This window comes from Heptranchias perlo, chromosome 23 (assembly GCF_035084215.1).
Source record: "Heptranchias perlo isolate sHepPer1 chromosome 23, sHepPer1.hap1, whole genome shotgun sequence".
Taxonomy (NCBI): domain Eukaryota; kingdom Metazoa; phylum Chordata; class Chondrichthyes; order Hexanchiformes; family Hexanchidae; genus Heptranchias; species Heptranchias perlo.
The window spans coordinates 45513306-45534364 of record NC_090347.1 but is presented as its reverse complement, the minus strand read 5'-3'; the positions used below and the strand labels follow the sequence as shown (position 1 = coordinate 45534364).

The 21059-nt window shown below is 47.2% G+C and overlaps 1 protein-coding gene across 4 annotated transcripts in view; it reads right to left on the bottom strand.

Moving 5' to 3' along the window:
• Positions 1 to 21059, bottom strand: part of LOC137341424 (protein HEATR9-like) — a 143147-nt gene that overhangs the window by 42526 nt on the left and 79562 nt on the right. For 3 of the 4 annotated variants that reach the window (XM_068004536.1, XM_068004539.1, XM_068004538.1), the window contains exons 3-6: positions 17978 to 18185; positions 10027 to 10137; positions 8314 to 8462; positions 4659 to 4785 (exon numbers count right to left, since the gene is read on the bottom strand). In XM_068004536.1, coding sequence (XP_067860637.1) covers positions 4659 to 4785; positions 8314 to 8462; positions 10027 to 10128 — 378 coding nt within the window. In that variant the 5' untranslated portion in view covers positions 10129 to 10137; positions 17978 to 18185. The remainder of the gene's footprint in view (positions 1 to 4658; positions 4786 to 8313; positions 8463 to 10026; positions 10138 to 17977; positions 18186 to 21059) is intronic. The other variant, XM_068004537.1, reaches the window with a different exon arrangement.

Genomic DNA, 21059 nt, shown 5'->3' with positions numbered 1-21059 from the left:
AGATGGGCTGAGACAGGGCAATGTTGTGGAGGTGGAAGTAGGTGGTCTTTGTGATGGAGAGGATATGGGGTCGGAAGCTCAGCTCAGGGTCAATTAGGATGTCAAGGTTGCGAACATGATGTTTCAGCCTGACACAGTGGCCAGGGAGGGGGGTGGAATCAGTCGCAGGGACCAAAGACAATGTCTTTTGCCCATTCACTTAATTTATCAATGGCCCTTTGCAACTTTCTGCTCCCATCTACACTATTTACTGTGCCACCTAACTTAGTGTCATCAGCAAACTTAGATATTCAGCTCTCTATACCTTCATCCAAGTCATTTATAAATATAGTGAAAAGCTGAGGTCCCAGTACAGATCCCTGGGGGACACCACTAGTCACATCCTGCCAGCTTGAGTAGGAACATAGGAACAGGAGTAGGCCATTCAGCCCCTCGTGCCTGCTCCGCCATTTGCTAAGATCATGGCTGATCTGTGATCTAACTCCATATACCCGCCTTTGGCCCATATCCCATAATACCTTTCATTGCCAAAAAGCTATCTATCTCAGATTTAATTCAGCAATTGAGCTAGTATCAACTGTCATTTGCGGAAGAGAGTTCCAAACTTCTACCACCCTTTGTGTGTAGAAATGTTTTCTAATCTCGCTCCTGAAAGGTCTGGCTCTAATTTTTAGACTGTGCCCCCTACTCCTGGAATCCCCAACCAGCGGAAATAGTTTCTCTCTATCCACCCTATCTGTTCCCCTTAATATCTTATAAACTTCGATCAGATCACCCCTTAACCTTCGAAACTCGAGAGACTACAACCCCAATTTGTATAATCTCTCCTCGTAACTTAACCCTTGAAGTCTGGGTATCATTCTAGTGAACCTACGCTGCACTCCCTCCAAGGCCAATATGTCCTTCCGAAGGTGCGGTGCCCAGAACTGCTCACAGTACTCCAGGTGCGGTCTAACCAGGGTTTTGTATAGCTGCAGCATAACTTCTGCCCCCTTGAACTCTAGTCCTCTAGATATAAAGGCCAGCATTCCATTAGCCTTCTTGATTATTTTCTGCACCTGTTCATGACACTTCAATGATCCATGTACCTGAACCCCCAAGTCCCTTTGAACATCCACTGTTTTTAACTTTTTACCATTTAGAAAGTACCCTGTTCTATCCTTTTTTGATCCAAAGTGGATGACCTCACATTTGTCTACATTGAATTCCATTTGCCACAGTTTTGCCCATTCACCTAATCTATCAATATCGCTTTGTAATTTTATGTTTTCATCTACACTGCTTACAATGCCACCAATCTTTGTGTCATCGGCAAACTTAGATATGAGACTTTCTATGCCTTCATCTAAGTCGTTAATAAATATTGTGAATAATTGAGGCCCCAAGACACATCCCTGCGGGACTCCACTAGTCACATCCTGCCAATGTGAGTACCTACCCATTATCCCTACTCTCTGTCGCCTTTCGCTCAGCCAACTTCCTAACCAAGTCCGTACTTCTCCCTCGATTCCATGGGCTTCTATCTTAGCTAACAGTCTCTTATGTGAGACCTTATCAAATGCCTTCTGGAAGTCCATATAAATAACATCCATTGACATTCCCCTGTCCACTACTTTAGTCACCTCTTCAAAAAATTCAATCAGGTTTGTCAGGCACGACCTACCTTTCACAAATCCATGCTGGCTCTCTCTGATTAACTGAAAATTCTCGAGGTGTTCAGTCACCCTATCCTTAATTATAGACTCCAGCAATTTCCCCACAACAGATGTTAGGCTAACTGGTCTATAATTCCCCGGTTTCCCTTTCTCTCCTTTCTTAAAAAGCAGAGTGACATGTGTAATTTTCCAATCTAAAGGGACAGTTCCTGAATCTAGAGAACTTTGAAAGATTATAGTTGGGGCATCTGCAATGTGCTCACCTACTTCCTTTAAAACCCTGGGATGGAAACCATCTGGTCCTGGGGATTTGTCACTCTTTAGTGCTATTATTTTCTTCATTACTGTTGCTTTACTTATGTTAATTTTATCGCGTCCCTGTCCCCGATTCAATATTAGTTTTCTTGGGATTTCCGGCATGTTATCCTCTTTTTCTACTGTAAATACTGACGCAAAGTAATTGTTCAACATGTCCGCCATTTCCCCATTGTCAATGACAATATCCCCACTTTCAGTTTTTAAGGGGCCAACACTGCTCCTGACCACCCTCTTTTTCCTAATATAACTATAAAAGTTCTTCGTATTGGTTTTGATATCCCTTGCAAGTTTCTTTTCATGCTCTCTTTTTGTAGCTCTTACTATCTGTTTTGTGACCCTTTGTTGATCTTTGTATTTTTCCCATTCGCCAGGATCTGTGCCATTTTTTGCCTTTTTGTATGCCCTTTCCTTATGTCTTATACTGGCCCTTACCTCTTTAGCTGTCCATGGCTGTTTTTTTGGCAAGTAGAGTTCGTGCCCCTCAGGGGTATAAACCGATTCTGAATCTCATTACATACCCATCATCCCTACTCTCTGACTCCTACCTATTAACCAATTCCCTATCCGAGCCAATAGGTTGCCCCCAATTCCATGCATTCTCATTTTTGTTAACAGTCTCTTACGTGGAACTTTGTTGAATGCTATCAGCATGATCTGTATAAACTCCCCTGTCTGCTGGAGGAGTGAGGCCCCCACACTGAGCAGCCTCCCCCCTCGCTTTGACACTGAAAACACTCCACGCCAGGCCAACCCAGCAATTGACTTGTGGGCCCCTTCAAATATGTGGCCCCCATGAACGGGCACTGCAAGATCATGCGGGGGGCTGTAGCCATTTCTCTGTGGCTGAATTTGACAAATCTACGGCATTGACCACTTTACATAATTTGAGCTGCAAGGTTGGTTTCGTGAGGGTGCATTTCATTCATCGAGAAGGGGTGAGGGTGAGGTCATTGGAAGTGAGGTCACTAGCGGAGCTGTAACTTTTTAACATGTGCTGAGAGTGACGTCATCGGGTGGCCCGGTGCACGGTCAGGAGGACGTCACGGGTCGATGGAAAACTGTAAGTGCCCGCACTGTCACTAATCACTCCGTCAAACTAAACACCGAGGGAGAGAGCTGGGGAGAGTGATTGGCCATTGTGTGTGGGCCATGGGTTTATTGGGTACAAAGTGGGGGGTCACCTTTTACATTACAAAGTGAATGGTGACACGGCGTCCGATGACCTCACTTCCTGCACGTGCGCCGTGCTTTCTGAGAAATCAACTCGCTGCCGTTGAAAGCCGTGATCCAAGTCTAACGGGGGGGGGGGGCAGGGGAGAACATGACCCATCTCCCCGTCTGGACCATGTTCTCCCTCTCTTTTCCCCCATCCTCTCCTTAAACCTGGAACACATTCTCCCCGCCCCCACCCACCCACCCGTGCTCTGCTCCCTCTGGGCTCCAGTTACACCACCCCCCCACCCACTGTGATCCTGCTCCCCCCCTTCTCCCCCCCCTCCCCCTGCTGCTTCTGCTTCCCGAGGTCTGCTCTCCGCCACCTTTACAACTACCTGCATCAGCTGCATTTTTGGTACTCAGCCATCGGCCTCCGGTCCTTGCTTTAGTGAACAGCACCGAGGGCAGTTTGTGACCGATAATGTGCGCACGTGCAGGTCGATCGCCATCCCGCGCACGCGCATCATCGAAAGATGCCCTGGCGCTCGTCACAGTGCAATATTTATCCCTCAACCGATATCACTAAAACAGAATGGGCTGAATTTGGCTCTATACACATCGGTGAGGCTTACAGGGCTCACCGTTATTTCAGTGCAAATGGTCAGGAGTTTCCGGTGAGCACACACGAGCAGTTAAAGGCGGAAATCCGGAAGTTCCTCCACCAGATGCCCTGCTCCACTGTAAGCTTCACGAGTCTGACATCTCGCCGTCTGACTCAGTGGTGAAATGACTGCAGCGGCACAAAGGTCCTCTCCTGCAATGTGGGAAACAAACTAATCTTGCCAGAGAAAGCTACGTCAAGTTTTTTAACGGCGTGGTAAGTCTTGATTATTGCCAAACAACCTCTCTGGCACTGAAAATTAACTTTTACAAGTGCGGAGTCTCAATCCTTCAGCTTTTAATTGTTAAAAATTGTTAATTGGACATTTTAAAAAAAAATTAAGTTTTTTTAAAATTTTATTTCTGTCTCCTTTATCTGTCTCTTAATCCAATATTTCTCTCCCTCTCTTTATTTCTCTTTCTGTACCTGATTTGACATTGAATTCACTATTCCAACCTACACTTCCTGGGTCAGACCCTGTGCTGTTGTTCATGTGCTTCAATCTGATTGGTTCCTTGCCCTGTTCACACAGCCCCCAGATGCCCAGGAGAGGGGGCCGTGCTGGACTGAGGACCCCATGAGAGGAAATTGCGGTTCAAAAACCCATGAAAAGTCTGTGGGCAAGCCGAAGTCGATTGAGCGGCAGGCTCCGTCATTCGCCACTCAGAGCAAATCTGGACCATTATCTGTCATTTACCTCACTGCTGTTTGTGGGATCTTGCTGTGCACAAATTGGCTGCCATGTTTCCTACGTTACAACAGTGACTACACTTCAAAAGTACTTAATTGGCTGTGAAGTGCTTTGGGATGTCCTGAGGTTGTGAAAGGCGCTGTATGAACGTGCAGGGCTGTGAGATCACTGCACTCACCTTTAACCTCTGCCACTTGAAGGGTTGTTGCTTCGGGTCAACAGTTCTTGGTCTGTTATGTAGTTTGTGAACGCTTAGAAGGACGGCATAAGATGTCACATGGAACTGACGCATGAGCTGCTCGTGCCTGAAGGAGGACAAGAGGAACAGGACCCAAGAGAAATGCTTGCAATCGGTCCATTCCCGAACCCAGTGTCATCCCCATGGTACAGACAAACCTCCCTGCTACTGGTAACCAAGTCAAGCAGGCCTGATGGTATGTGCTGGGATCTTGCCCTCCCCGTGTGCAAGGGACACTTCCACCCAACCCCGCGGTCCCACTCCCACTCCCACTCCCACTCCCACTCCCAACCTCAACCTCGACTCCGCTCCTGACTCACTTACATATCTTCAGCAGGATTCCCACCTCCATCAGGGACAGAGTTGCCAACTCTGGTTGGAAATATTCCTGGAGGTGTGATCACATGACTTCCTGCCTCCAACTGGCCCGCCCCCATACTCTTGCCATTGGTCATCCGACATGTCCATCCTCGCGGAGCCCTACCTCTCCTCACCAATCAGAGAGTGAACAGACTCATTACCCAATTGGATGCTTCTTGACTGTCAATCAGCCTTTTTTCCCATGTCTGCTATTTTTATAACTAATTAACAAAAGTGTTCAAAGAAAATAAAAAGAACACAATTCTTTTTAATGCCCCTACGGCAACGCTAATCAGGGAGACTCCAAGTGAAAGGGGGAGTGGAGGTCACTAAAAGGCCGCCACAGGCTTCAGGCATCTGTTGGCTGCTCGTTTCCTTAACATGATGGACCGAATGGCCTCCTTCCGTGCTGTAAATTTTTCTAGGTTTCTATGAAACCACAGTGGGTCACACTGCTAAACTGTCTCTAAAATAGGCACCAAATTTGTAACCTCGCTCAGACAGAACACAAGGACAGCTGGATGGGACAGTGTAGAGGGAGCTTTACTCTGTATCTAACCCGTGCTGTACCTGCCCTGGGAGTGTTTGATGGGACAGTGTAGAGGGAGCTTTACTCTGTATCTAACCTGTGCTGTACCTGCCCTGGGAGTGTTTGATGGGACAGTGTAGAGGGAGCTTTACTCTGTATCTAACCCGTGCTGTACCTGCCCCGGGAGTGTTTGATGGGACAGTGTAGAGGGAGCTTTACTCTGTATCTAACCCGTACTGTACCTGCCCTGGGAGTGTTTGATGGGACGGTGTAGAGGGAGCTTTACTCTGTATCTAACCCGTGCTGTACCTGCCCTGGGAGTGTTTGATGGGACAGTGTAGAGGGAGCTTTACTCTGTATCTAACCCGTGCTGTACCTGCCCTGGGAGTGTTTGATGGGACAGTGTAGAGGGAGCTTTACTCTGTATCTAACCCGTGCTGTACCTGCCCTGGGAGTGTTTGATGGGACAGTGTACAGGGAGCTTTACTCTGTATCTAACCCGTGCTGTACCTGCCCTGGGAGTGTTTGATGGGACAGTGTAGAGGGAGCTTTACTCTGTATCTAACCCATGCTGTACCTGCCCTGGGAGTGTTTGATGGGACAGTGTAGAGGGAGCTTTACTCTGTATCTAACCCGTGCTGTACCTGCCCTGGGAGTGTTTGATGGGACAGTGTAGAGGGAGCTTTACTCTGTATCTAACCCGTGCTGTACCTGCCCTGGGAGTGTTTGATGGGACAGTGTAGAGGGAGCTTTACTCTGTATCTAACCCATGCTGTACCTGCCCTGGGAGTGTTTGATGGGACAGTGTAGAGGGAGCTTTACTCTGTATCTAACCCGTGCTGTACCTGCCCTGGGAGTGTTTGATGGGACAGTGTAGAGGGAGCTTTACTCTGTATCTAACCCGTGCTGTACCTGCCCTGGGAGTGTTTGCTGGGACAGTGTAGAGGGAGCTTTACTCTGTATCTAACCCGTGCTGTACCTGCCCTGGGAGTGTTTGATGGGACAGTGTAGAGGGAGCTTTACTCTGTATCTAACCCGTGCTGTACCTGCCCTGGGAGTGTTTGATGGGACAGTGTGGAGGGAGCTTTACTCTGTATCTAACCCGTGCTGTACCTGCCCTGGGAGTGTTTGATGGGACAGTGTAGAGGGAGCTTTACTCTGTATCTAACCCGTGCTGTACCTGCCCTGGGAGTGTTTGATGGGACAGTGTAGAGGGAGCTTTACTCTGTATCTAACCCGTGCTGTACCTGCCCTGGGAGTGTTTGATGGGACAGTGTAGAGGGAGCTTTACTCTGTATCTAACCCGTGCTGTACCTGCCCCGGGAGTGTTTGATGGGACAGTGTAGAGGGAGCTTTACTCTGTATCTAACCCGTACTGTACCTGCCCTGGGAGTGTTTGATGGGACGGTGTAGAGGGAGCTTTACTCTGTATCTAACCCGTGCTGTACCTGCCCTGGGAGTGTTTGATGGGACAGTGTAGAGGGAGCTTTACTCTGTATCTAACCCGTGCTGTACCTGCCCTGGGAGTGTTTGATGGGACAGTGTAGAGGGAGCTTTACTCTGTATCTAACCCGTGCTGTACCTGCCCTGGGAGTGTTTGATGGGACAGTGTACAGGGAGCTTTACTCTGTATCTAACCCGTGCTGTACCTGCCCTGGGAGTGTTTGATGGGACAGTGTAGAGGGAGCTTTACTCTGTATCTAACCCATGCTGTACCTGCCCTGGGAGTGTTTGATGGGACAGTGTAGAGGGAGCTTTACTCTGTATCTAACCCGTGCTGTACCTGCCCTGGGAGTGTTTGATGGGACAGTGTAGAGGGAGCTTTACTCTGTATCTAACCCGTGCTGTACCTGCCCTGGGAGTGTTTGATGGGACAGTGTAGAGGGAGCTTTACTCTGTATCTAACCCATGCTGTACCTGCCCTGGGAGTGTTTGATGGGACAGTGTAGAGGGAGCTTTACTCTGTATCTAACCCGTGCTGTACCTGCCCTGGGAGTGTTTGATGGGACAGTGTAGAGGGAGCTTTACTCTGTATCTAACCCGTGCTGTACCTGCCCTGGGAGTGTTTGCTGGGACAGTGTAGAGGGAGCTTTACTCTGTATCTAACCCGTGCTGTACCTGCCCTGGGAGTGTTTGATGGGACAGTGTAGAGGGAGCTTTACTCTGTATCTAACCCGTGCTGTACCTGCCCTGGGAGTGTTTGATGGGACAGTGTGGAGGGAGCTTTACTCTGTATCTAACCCGTGCTGTACCTGCCCTGGGAGTGTTTGATGGGACAGTGTAGAGGGAGCTTTACTCTGTATCTAACCCGTGCTGTACCTGCCCTGGGAGTGTTTGATGGGACAGTGTAGAGGGAGCTTTACTCTGTATCTAACCCGTGCTGTACCTGCCCTGGGAGTGTTTGATGGGACAGTGTAGAGGGAGCTTTACTCTGTATCTAACCCGTGCTGTACCTGCCCTGGGAGTGTTTGATGGGACAGTGTAGAGGGAGCTTTACTCTGTATCTAACCCGTGCTGTACCTGCCCTGGGAGTGTTTGATGGGACAGTGTGGAGGGAGCTTTACTCTGTATCTAACCCGTGCTGTACCTGCCCTGGGAGCGTTTGATGCTGACACTGGATGCCCTAAGTGGAAAGTCTCCCATTCCCATGCATCAGTTTGGTGTTTAACTTGTTAACATTAAACGACCAGTTCAATGTGCTCTTACTTGAGTTTTTTCCTCTTCTGCTCCTCAGCCTGGTGCAGTAAGCTGGTCTTGGTCTGACATGTCACACAGTTCTGATTGATTATATGGGGCAGTTGCTTGATTGACTCTGGGTTCTCCCCTGACCATCTGGTCGGCAGCGGAGGAAGTACCTGTTTCAGATTTTTGGAGACAAATTCGAACCTTTGAAAATAAACCTCTCATCCCCCAGCCCTTAAACACAGATCAGAACCAATGGAATAAACTGACCATGTGATTGTGGCGAGAGAAAGGACATTTCAGATCAATGTTGCACTCATAGCTCCTTCACCTCTTTCATTTAAGAGGGAATTGGATAAACATTTCAACAGGGAAAGTATTAATGGGTAGGGGAGGAGAGAGCAGTGAAATGGGATTCAAGTAGAGTGTGGAGCTCGCAGTAGCAGAGGCCTGGTGGGGTGAATGGTCTCCTTCTGTGCTGAACTTACATTGAGGAGCCCTTTAACTCTCCATTATTCTCCTGGGATCCCCTAGTCTCCCCACACCTCCACCCCCTCACATCTGGGCTCCGTGTATTTCAGACGTTCGGGATTTTAGGGGATGAATCGCACCGATTTCCAGCGTGAAAACTGGCGGTGGTGATCTGAACACATGCCTGAGCTCATCGGCCCGAGGCCTGACCGAAATTGGGCCTCATTGGCATGAAACAAGTGAGCTGCAGAGGCCAATCGGGTAGGTCCTGCGGGGAGGAGGGGGGCGTGAGCCGACAGCAGAGCGCTGGATTTTCGTGGAGCCAGGAGGAGGGACCCTGATTCTCCAATGAAGACTCTCCACTGAAGACCTGGACCAACTTTTGGGGGCAAGTTCCGGCCCATTTTCTGACCAAGATAGTCCGGGAGGGGGGGGGGAGGGGGTCTTATAACCGGAGCTTGGACCCTACGCACAGCTCCTAATGCCTCTATCAGGCACACCCAGAAGTCACCCACTTCCAATTTAGCAGTTCCATGAGAGTTCTGCCGCAGGAGGTCACGACCTGAAATTAGTCTCCTCAACCTCGATTTTTTACCCAAAAAGGCGAAATGAGATGTAGTTTCTTCCCCTTTAATTTCATCCAAAACTCTGCTGCCCGTTTCCTAACTTGCACTAAGTCCCATTCACCCATCGCCATTGGCTCCCAGTCTGGCAAAACTTCGCATTTTAAATTTTCATTCCTGTTTTCAAATCCCTCCATGGCCTCGTCCCACCCTATCTCTGTGACCACCTCCAACCCTCCAACGATCTCTGCATTCCTCTTATGCCTCTTGCACATCCACAATTTCCTTCGCTCCACCATTGGCGGCCATGCCTTCAGCTGCCTAGGCCCTAAGCTCTGGAATTCCCTCTGCCACTCTATCTGTCTCTTCTCCTTTAAAACACTCATTAAAACCTAACTCTTTGACCAAGCTTTTGGTCACCTGTCCTAATAGCTCCTTCTGTGGCTCAGTGTCAAATTTTGTCTGGTGACGCTCCTGTGAAGCACCTTGGGATGTTTTACTACATTAAAGGTGCTCTATAAATGAAAGTTGGTGTTGTTGAAAAATACAGTTTTAAGGTCTGACCCTTGACCTTGCTGGCCTCAAAATTTCAGTAAACCCTGGCAGCGAAGGCCCTGCAGTCTTCGAGCCCTGGATCTTTCATTGCCAATGAATTGCTTCATTCCAAGGCCGGACAACAGGACACAGGTTAAAGCTACTTTACCTCTTTGGAAAATCGGGCCTCCTTTCTTTGGCCAAACAAGGAGGTCATTTGATATTCAGGTTCTGCTTCCTGCTCTGGCACTAATTCTTCTTCCTGACTCATCCTTAAAGGCTGTAAGAAAATAGCAAGACAACAGCTCAAAAATCAGCATCACAATTATTGTCTGCAATGTAGTAAATTGTTGTGGTATAAATAAAAGTGCAACATTGGCTTTTATTTTTGTTCCCATCAAGATGAGGGCTTGGAAAAGCACCCAGTCAACATCAGGTAGAGGATAAAGCTCCCTCTACACTGTCCCATCAAACACTCCCAGGGCAGGTACAGCACGGGTTAGATACAGAGTAAAGCTCCCTCTACACTATCCCATCAAACACTCCCAGGGCAGGTACAGCACGGGTTCGATACAGAGTAAAGCTCCCTCTACACTATCCCATCAAACACTCCCAGGGCAGGTACAGCACGGGTTCGATACAGAGTAAAGCTCCCTCTACACTATCCCATCAAACACTCCCAGGGCAGGTACAGCACGGGTTAGATACAAACGGGGATCGATACCATCGGAGATCGATACAAACGGGGATCAATACAACCCAAGGCCATTAGAAGTGGAGGTCATTGGAAGTGGGGATCAATACAAGTGGGGATCAATACAAATGATCAATATAAGCGGAGATCAATATAAGTGGAGATCATAGAATTTCATAGAATGTACAGCACAGAAACAGGCCATTCAGCCAAACAGGTCCATGCCAGTGTTTATGCTTCTCACGAGCCTCCTCCCTCCCTATTTACAATCTATATCAATGACTTAGATGAAGGGACTGAGTGTAATGTATCCAAGTTTGCTGGTGATACAAAGCTAGGTAGGAAAGTAAGCAAGGAGGAGGACACAAAGAGTCTGCAAAGGAACAGGTTAAGTGAGTGGGCGAGAAAGTGGCAGATGGAGTATAATGTGGGGAAATGTGAGGTTATTCACTTTGGTAGGAAGTCTGGAAAAGCAGACTAAGAAATGATGGTATTCAGAGGGATTTGGATGTCCTTGTACATGAATCACAGAAAGTTAACAACCAGGTACAGCAAGCAATTAGGAAGGCAAATGGTACGTTAGGCTTTATTGCAAGGGGTTGGATTACAAGAGTAAGGAGGTCTTGCTGCAATTATATAGGGCTCTGGTGAGACCACACCTGGAGCACTGTGTACAGTTTTGGTCTTCTTATCTAAGGAAGGATATACTTGCCTTAGAGGAGGTGCAACAAAGGTTCACCAGATTGATTCTTGGAATGAGGGTTGTCCTATGAGGAGAGATTGAGTAGAATGGGCCTATAATCTCTGGAGTTTAGAAGAATGAGAGGTGATCTCATTGAAATGTATAAAATTCTTAGAGGGCTTGACAGGGTAAATGCTGAGAGGCTGTTTCCCCTGACTGGAGAGTCTTAGGATAAGGGGTCGGCCGCTTAGGACCGAGATGAGGAAAAATTTCTTCACTCAGAGGGCTGTGACCTTTGGAATTCTCTACCCCAGAGGGCTGTGGATGCTGAGTCATTGAATATGTACAAGACTGAGAAGGATAGATTTTTGGACACTAAGGGAATCATGGGATCTGGGGATCGGGCGTGAAAGTGGAGTTGAGGTCGAAGATCAGCCATGATCTTATTGAATGGCAGAGCAGGCTCAAGGGGCCATATGACCTAATCCTGCTCTTAATTCTTATGTACTTCATCGATCCCGATCAGCATGTCCTTCCACTCCTTTCTCCCTCATGTGTTTATCTAGTTTCCCCTTAAATATATCTATGCTAGTCGCTTCAACTACTCCTTGTGGCAGCGAGTTCTACATTCTAACCATTCTCTGGGTAAAGAAGTTTCTCCTGAATTCCTTATTGGATTTATTAGTGACTATCTTATATTTATGGCCCTTAGATCTGGTCACCCCAAGTGCAAGTGGAAACATCTTCTCTACATCTACCCTATCAATCCCTTTCATAATCTTATAGACCTCTTCTAGAGAAAAGAGCCCAAGCCTGTTCAATCTTTCCTGATAGTTATAACCTCTCAGTTCTGGGATCATCCCAATAAATCTTTTTTGCACATCCTCCAGTGCCTCTATATCCTTTTTATAATATGGAGACCAGAACTGTTCACAGTACTCCAAGTGTGGTCTATAAGTTTAATATAACTTCTCTGCTTTTCAATTCTATCCCTCTAGAAATGAACCCCAGTCCTTTGTTTGCTTTTTTATGGCCTTATTAACCTGCGTCGCTACTTTTAGTGATTTGTGTATCTGTACCCCCAGTTCCCTCTGCTCCTCTATCCCATTTACACTCTTGTCTTCCAAGGAGTATGTAGCCTCCTTATTCTTCCTATCAAAATATAATACCTCACACTTATCTATGTTGAAATTCATTTGCCAATTACACACCCGTTCTATAAATTTATAAACATCTTCCTATGTTTTGACGCAGTCCTCCTCAGTATTAACTATACCCCCCAATTTGGTGTCGTGCACAAATTTTAAAATTGTACTTCCAATTCCTGAGTCCAAATCCTTTATGTAAATTGTGAACAACAGTGGTCCCAGCACCGATCCCTGTGGAACACCACTTCCCACCTTTTGCCAGTCTGAGTAAATACCCTTAACCCCTACTCTCTGTTTTCTGTTCTGTAGCCAGCTTGCTATCCATTCTGCTTCGTGTCCCGACTCCACAGGCTCTGACCTTAGTCAAGAGTCTACAATGCGGCACCTTATCAAAGGCCTTTTGAAAATCCAAATATATTACATCTACTACATTACCCTTGTCTACTCTTTCTGTTACTTCAAAGAATTCAATAAGGTTGGTCAAGCATGACTTTCCCTTCTGAAATCAATGCGCTCTACTCTTTATTATATTTTCATTCTCTAGATGTCTTTCCATTACATCTTTTGAGTAAAGATTCCATTATCTTTCCTACCACTGATGTTAAGCTAACTGGTCTATAATTCCCTGGACTTCTTCTATCTCCCTTTCTAAATATAGGAATAACATTAGCTGTCCGCCAGTCCTCTGGCACTATTCCCTTTTCTAATGAATTTTTATATTTATGTAATAGTGCCTCTGCTATCTCCTCCCTAACTTCTTTTAATATTCGCAGATGCAATCCATCCGGACCGGGGGTTTTATCCTCTCTTAGGCTGATTAATTTATCAATTATCTCCACCCTTTCTATCTTAAATGTTTTTATATCTGTTTTGATCTCTCCTTCTAATATCCTGCCCACCACATTAGTCTCCCTGGTAAATACTGAGGCAAAGTAATTATTTAATATTTCTGCCATTTCACTGTCATTACCTGTGAGTTTATCGTGTGTATCCCTTAATGGCCCTAACTTTATCATGATTTTTCTTTTGTTATTTATGTGTGGAATACCTTACTATTTCTTTTTCTATTCCTTGATAATTTAATTTTGTAGTTCCTCTTTGCTTTCCTGATCATTTTTTAACTTCTTTCCTAACCTCTTATTCTCTTTTGTCATCCTCTCCTTTATTGTCTTAGTGTATGCCCTTTTCTTTAGTTTCAATTTTACCCTTATTTCTTTATTCATCCATGGTGTATCACTATTGGCTAGTTTGTTCTTGCTTTTTAGTGGGATATATTTCTCCTGTTGATGACCATTTTAAATATTTCCCAATGCTGTTAGAACATAAGAACATAAGAACATAAGAAATTGGAGCAGGAGTAGGCCAATCGACCCCTCGAGCCTGCTCCGCCATTCAATAAGATCATGGCTGATCTGATCCCAACCACAAATCTAAAGAACACAAGAAGTCGGAGCAGGACCCGGCCACATAGCCCCTGGGCCCTCTCCGCCACCCACAGGGCATTGACCGATCCGAACTCAGCTTCATGTCCAATTTCCTGCCCGCTCCCCATAACGCCTAATTCCCTTTACTTCTAGGAAACTGTCTATTTCTGTTTTAAATTTATCTAATGATGTAGCTTCCACAGCTTCCTGGGGCAGCAAATTCCACAGACCTACCACCCTCTGAGTGAAGAAGTTTCTCCTCATCTCAGTTTTGAAAGAGCAGCCCCTTATTCTAAGATTATGCCCCCTAGTTCTAGTTTCACCCATCTTTGGGAACATCCTTACTGCATCCACCCGATCAAGACCCTTCACAATCTTATATGTTTCAATAAGATCGCCTCTCATTCTTCTGAACTCCAATGAGTAGAGTCCCAATCTACTCAACCTCTCCTCATATGTCCGCCCCCTCATCCCCGGGATTAACCGAGTGAACCTTCTTTGTACTGCCTTGAGAGCAAGTATGTCTTTTCTTAAGTATGGAGACCAAAACTGTATGCAGTATTCCAGGTGCGGTCTCACCAATACCTTATATAACTGCAGCAGTTCTATTTCTTTGTTTATCAGTAAATTTTTCCAGTTTATTTTCCCCAGTTCCATTATCATCCCCTGAAAATCAGCTTTTTTCCAAATTATTACTTTGTTTTTTGTCTTACTTATGTCTTCTCAATTTTTATCTTATTATGTTGTGATCGCTTTTGCCTAGATGTTCCCCTATGCTTACTTCTCTTATCCGTTCTGGTTGATTTCCCATTACTAGATCCAGCAGTGCTTCCTCTCATGTTGGGCTTTTTACATACTGGGTAAGAAAGGAGTCCTGCACACATTGTAAAAACTCCACTCCCTGAACCCGTCTCCTTGCCAGTTTATTTGGGGGTAGTTACAATCTCCTATGATTATTATTCTATGTCCTTTACTTATTTCACATTTTTGCTTATGTATTTCTTCCTCCACCTCCTTTCCACTATTATGTAGTTTGTAGTTTACCCCTATTAGTGTGATCGATCCCTTATTATCGTTTATTTCAATCCATATGGATTCTGTTTCTATCTTAATGTTAGTTATGTCCCTTTATTCTACTGCCATTACATTATCTCTAATTGGTACAGCTACTCCACCCCCTTCCTTCCCTTTCCTTTCTGATTATGTTATAATCTGTAATATTTAGTTGCCAATCCTGTTCTTTATGTAGCCATGTTTCAGTTATTCCGACTCCATCTGGTTCCTCGTTACGGATTGTTGCCTCCAGTTCCCCTGTTTTATTTTGGACACTGTGAACATTGTTGTACAGGGAGTTTAATTCATCTTTAATAGTTGTTACTTTTACTTTATTTTTAAGAGTCCTTTTATACTTCTGTTTTATAACTGTATTTGTTCCTGGTTACCTTTATTCCTTACCCTGCTCTGACCTTTACACTCATCTCCAGTTTCTTTGATCTTTAAAGCTTTTGTTATTGCTCCAAGATCTCTCCCCCCATCTCGTTAGTTTGAAGCCTCATCCACCACCCTATTTATCCTTTCCACCAGGACTCTGGTCCTATTCCGGTTCAGGTGGAGCCCGTCCCAATGGTACAGCTCCTTCCTGTCCCAGTACTGGTGCCAGTGTCCCGTGAAATTGAACCCCTCCTTCCCACACCACTCTTTCAGCCACACATTCACCGTCCTGATCTGCCTATCCCTATGCCAATTAGCACATGGCTTGGATAGTAAACCTGAGATTACCACCCGTGAGGTCCTGCTTTTTAATTTTGTTCCTAGATTCTGATATTCCCTTAGATGGACGTCCTTGGTCTTTTTATGTCATTGGTGCCGACATGGACCACGACAACTGAATCCCCCCCCTCCCTTTTCAAGTTCCTCTCCAGTTGTTCAGAGATGTCCTTTACCCTTGCACCAGGTAGGCAACGCACCCTACTGGACTCTCGGTCGCGACTGCAGAAGACGCTATCTACCCCCGTGATTATTGAATCCCCCATGCCTACAATCTCTCCATTCTGACTCTCCCCCCCACTCCCCCCGCCCTCCATCTTGGACTGTCTCATGCTCCACGGTGCCATGGTTAGCATCCTCCCTGCAGTCTTCATCCTTATCCTCACAGATATCAAGTGCCTTGTACCTGTTGGACAGGACCAGTGTCTGCAGGATCTCCTTCTCTACCTCCCCCTCCCTTACGTGTCGGAGTATCTCTAACTCACACTCCAGCTCAAAGACTCTGAGCCGGAATGTCTCAAGCCAGAGACATTTACTGTAGATGTGGCAATCAAGGACAGTCTCGCTGTCCACAAACTCTCGTATTTTACAGTCCCGACACACAGCCTGTACTGCCATTTCTTGTTTTTATTTAATCTGTAGTTTATTTCTAGGACTAATAGAATCACTTGAGATCTAGATTATATTTAATAAATGGATTTAGCTTGATTTCAAAATAATTAGTAATTACTTAGCCTTTTTCTATTTTATGTATTTTTTATTTAAGTTTTAAAAGTTGATTGATTAGTTTATAGTCCCTTGGTTTAAATCACTGAGCACCTCCTCCCCCCTCTGCACCTAATTCCCACACTCACCAAATTCCCAGTTGAAAGTCCTCACTCTGTTAGCAATTCACTCTGTGAGAGGTTCAAGCTCTGTCTTTACCAACCTCTGTGCTCTTGTAAAGATCCTTGTACTATATACCGTCCTGACACACCCTAGTTACATCAGGGACCAACACAAGGGGGCACCATTACAAGCGGGCACCAACATAAGCGGGCACCATTACAAGCGGGCACCAACACAAGCGGGCACCATTACAAGCGGGCACCAACACAAGCGGGCACCATTACAAGCGGGCACCAACACAAGCGGGCACCAACACAAGCGGGCACCATTACAAGCGGGCACCAACACAAGCGGGCACCATTACAAGCGGGCACCAACATAAGCGGGCACCATTACAAGCGGGCACCAACACAAGTGGGCACCATTACAAGCGGGCACCAACACAAGCGGGCACCATTACAAGCGGGCACCAACACAAGCGGGCACCATTACAAGCGGGCACCATTACAAGCGGGCACCAACACAAGTGGGCACCAACACAAGCGGGCACCATTACAAGCGGGCACCATTAAAAGCGGGCACTAATACAAGCGGGCACCAACACAAGCGGGCACCATTACAAGCGGGCACCAACACAAGCGGGCACCATTACAAGCGGGCACCAACACAAGCGGGCACCAACACAAGCGGGCACCAATACAAGCGGGCACCAACACAAGCGGGCACCATTACAAGCGGGCACCAACACAAGCGGGCACCATTACAAGCGGGCACCAACACAAGCGGGCACCAACACAAGCGGGCACCATTACAAGCGGGCACCAATACAAGCGGGCACCAACACAAGCGGGCACCAACACAAGCGGGCACCAACACAAGCGGGCACCATTACAAGCGGGCACCACTACAAGCAGGCACCACTACAAGCAGGCACCAACACAAGCGGGCACCATTACAAGTGGGCACCAACACAAGCGGGCACCAACACAAGCGGGCACCAATACAAGCGGGCACCATTACAAGCGGGCACCAATACAAGTGGGCACCATTACAAGCGGGCACCAATACAAGCGGGCACCATTACAAGCGGGCACCATTACAAGCGGGCACCAACACAAGCGGGCACCATTACAAGCGGGCACCATTACAAGCGGGCACCAACACAAGCGGGCACCAACACAAGCGGGAATCAATGAGCTGTACATCAAACCCTGCTAGGACACTGTCACACCATCAGTACTTTAACTCACTCACAGATAACAGCAGCTTCAAGCTAAACAATTCAATTCAAGTGTCAGCTGGAAGTTAATGCAGCTGGGAAGACACCAAGAGCTGAGCCTGGGCCCTTCATTCGTACTCAACATTTATTGTGGACCCCACAAATTTGTGTAGGTGATGGACTGGTGCTGCCTGTTGCATCTGCTGCTCCATTGTGATATCATGGACCCTCCAGGTCATGCCTGATGCTGCTTGAGATACAACTCTATGGTGGTGTAGCCTGGTGATTCAGCACCATCTATCGTCCCCTTCTCTCGCCTTGTGTCTATGCTGAGAGATATTGCACAGGATAATCTCACCTTTAGCTTCTTCTTGTTGTGTTCCTATTCTTTATTCCTCTTATCTCAGTTTGTATTTCGTAAATCACCTGAATGGTTTCCTTATCTATTTATCTTTACTGATTCAGTACTTTTTTTTGTTCTTTATTTTAATCACTCAGTTGGAATGAGCTCCTCTGGGGAGCCTTCATCCTCTCTGGGCGGGGGCTCATGTCCTTCGTGTGATGGCCTTGGAGAAGAGAAGACAAGGATAAGATTTAGTTATGGAACTTCACAAATATTGAAATGCACATCAGCAAAGTGATTATATTTGATAAAGTGCTGAATTCAACTGAAGGAGACTTTGTCTTGTAGCAGATGTGGGTCTGAGAGATTAATGCTGTCACGCTGCTCCAATGGACCACCAACTTCACCATCTCCGGTGCTGAGAGAGGCAGAGATGCCGCTAATTTCCAGTGCCGCCTCCTCCGCTGGGTAGAGCTCCAGGATCTGTGGGGGTCCACCTCCGGTCCTCTCCCTTTCCCTGGCAACTTGGGAGCAGTATTCTGGGTAAAGCCATCTCTATCATCTCTTTGTAGTGCAGAAAGGTCGCACCTCCAAATGTCCTCCTTGGTTTCATTTTGAACAGCGCCTTTAAGTAGCCAACAGGAAACTGCATCACTTGGGTCTGTGTTACGTCGGCTCAGGTACAGGGTTAGATACAGAGTAAATCTCCCTCGACACTGTCCCATCAAACACTCCAAGGGCAGGTGCAGCACGGGTTAGATACAGAGTAAATCTCCCTCTACACTGTCCCATCAAACACTCCCAGGGCAGGTACAGCACGGGTTAGATACAGAGTAAAGCTCCCTCCACACTGTCCCATCAAACACTCCCAGGGCAGGTGCAGCACGGGTTAGATACAGAGTAAATCTCCCTCTACACTGTCCCATCAAACACTCCCAGGGCAGGTACAGCATGGGTTAGATACAGAGTAAAGCTCCCTCTACACTGTCCCATCAAACACTCCCAGGGCAGGTACAGCATGGGTTAGATACAGAGTAAAGCTCCCTCTACACTGTCCCATCAAACACTCCCAGGGCAGGTACAGCACGGGTTAGATACAGAGTAAAGCTCACTCTACACTGTCCCATCAAACACTCCCAGGGCAGGTACAGCACGGGTTAGATACAGAGTAAAGCTCCCTCCACACTGTCCCATCAAACACTTCCAGGCCAGGTACAGCATGGGTTAGATACAGAGTAAAGCACCCTCCACACTGTCCCATCAAACACTCCCAGGGCAGGTACAGCACGGGTTAGATACAGAGTAAAGCTCCCTCCACACTGTCCCATCAAACACTCCCAGGGCAGGTACAGCACGGGTTAGATACAGAGTAAAGCTCCCTCTACACTGTCCCATCAAACACTCCCAGGGCAGGTACAGCACGGGTTAGATACAGAGTAAAGCTCCCTCTACACTGTCCCATCAAACACTCCCAGGGCAGGTACAGCACGGGTTAGATACAGAGTAAAGCTCCCTCTACACTGTCCAATCAAACACTCCCAGGGCAGGTACAGCATGGGTTAGATACAGAGTAAAGCTCCCTGTACACTGTCCCATCAAACACTCCCAGGGCAGGTACAGCACGGGTTAGATACAGAGTAAAGCTCCCTCTACACTGTCCCATCAAACACTCCCAGGGCAGGTACAGCACGGGTTAGATACAGAGTAAAGCTCCCTCTACACTGTCCCATCAAACACTCCCAGGGCAGGTACAGCACGGGTTAGATACAGAGTAAAGCTCCCTCTACACTGTCCCATCAAACACTCCCAGGGCAGGTACAGCACGGGTTAGATACAGAGTAAAGCTCCCTCTACACTTTCCCATCAAACACTCCCAGGGCAGGTACAGCACGGGTTAGATACAGAGTAAAGCTCCCTCTACACTGTCCCATCAAACACTCCCAGGGCAGGTACAGCACGGGTTAGATACAGAGTAAAGCTCCCTCCACACTGTCCCATCAAACACTCCCAGGGCAGGTACAGCACGGGTTAGATACAGAGTAAAGCTCCCTCTACACTGTCCAATCAAACACTCCCAGGGCAGGTACAGCACGGGTTAGATACAGAGTAAAGCTCCCTGTACACTGTCCCATCAAACACTCCCAGGGCAGGTACAGCACGGGTTAGATACAGAGTAAAGCTCCCTCTACACTGTCCCATCAAACACTCCCAGGGCAGGTACAGCACGGGTTAGATACAGAGTAAAGCTCCCTCTACACTGTCCCATCAAACACTCCCAGGGCAGGTACAGCACGGGTTAGATACAGAGTAAAGCTCCCTCTACACTGTCCCATCAAACACTCCCAGGGCAGGTACAGCACGGGTTAGATACAGAGTAAAGCTCCCTCTACACTTTCCCATCAAACACTCCCAGGGCAGGTACAGCACGGGTTAGATACAGAGTAAAGCTCCCTCTACACTGTCCCATCAAACACTCCCAGGGCAGGTACAGCACGGGTTAGATACAGAGTAAAGCTCCCTCTACACTGTCCCATCAAACACTCCCAGGGCAGGTACAGCACGGGTTAGATACAGAGTAAATCTCCCTCTACACTGTCCCATCAAACACTCCCAGGGCAGGTACAGCATGGGTTAGATACAGAGTAAAGCTCCCCCTGCACTGTCCCATCAAACACTCCCAGGGCAGGTACAGCACGGGTTAGATACAGAGTAAAGCTCCCTCTACACTGTCCCATCAAACACTCCCAGGGCAGGTGCAGCACGGGTTAGATACAAAGTAAAGCTCCCTCTACACTGTCCCATCAAACACTCCCAGGGCAGGTACAGCACGGGTTAGATACAGAGTAAATCTCCCTGTACACTGTCCCATCAAACACTCCCAGGGCAGGTACAGCACGGGTTAGATACAGAGTAAATCTCCCTCTACACTGTCCCATCAAACACTCCCAGGGCAGGTACAGCATGGGTTAGATACAGAGTAAAGCTCCCCCTGCACTGTCCCATCAAACACTCCCAGGGCAGGTACAGCACGGGTTAGATACAGAGTAAAGCTCCCTCTACACTGTCCCATCAAACACTCCCAGGGCAGGTACAGCAC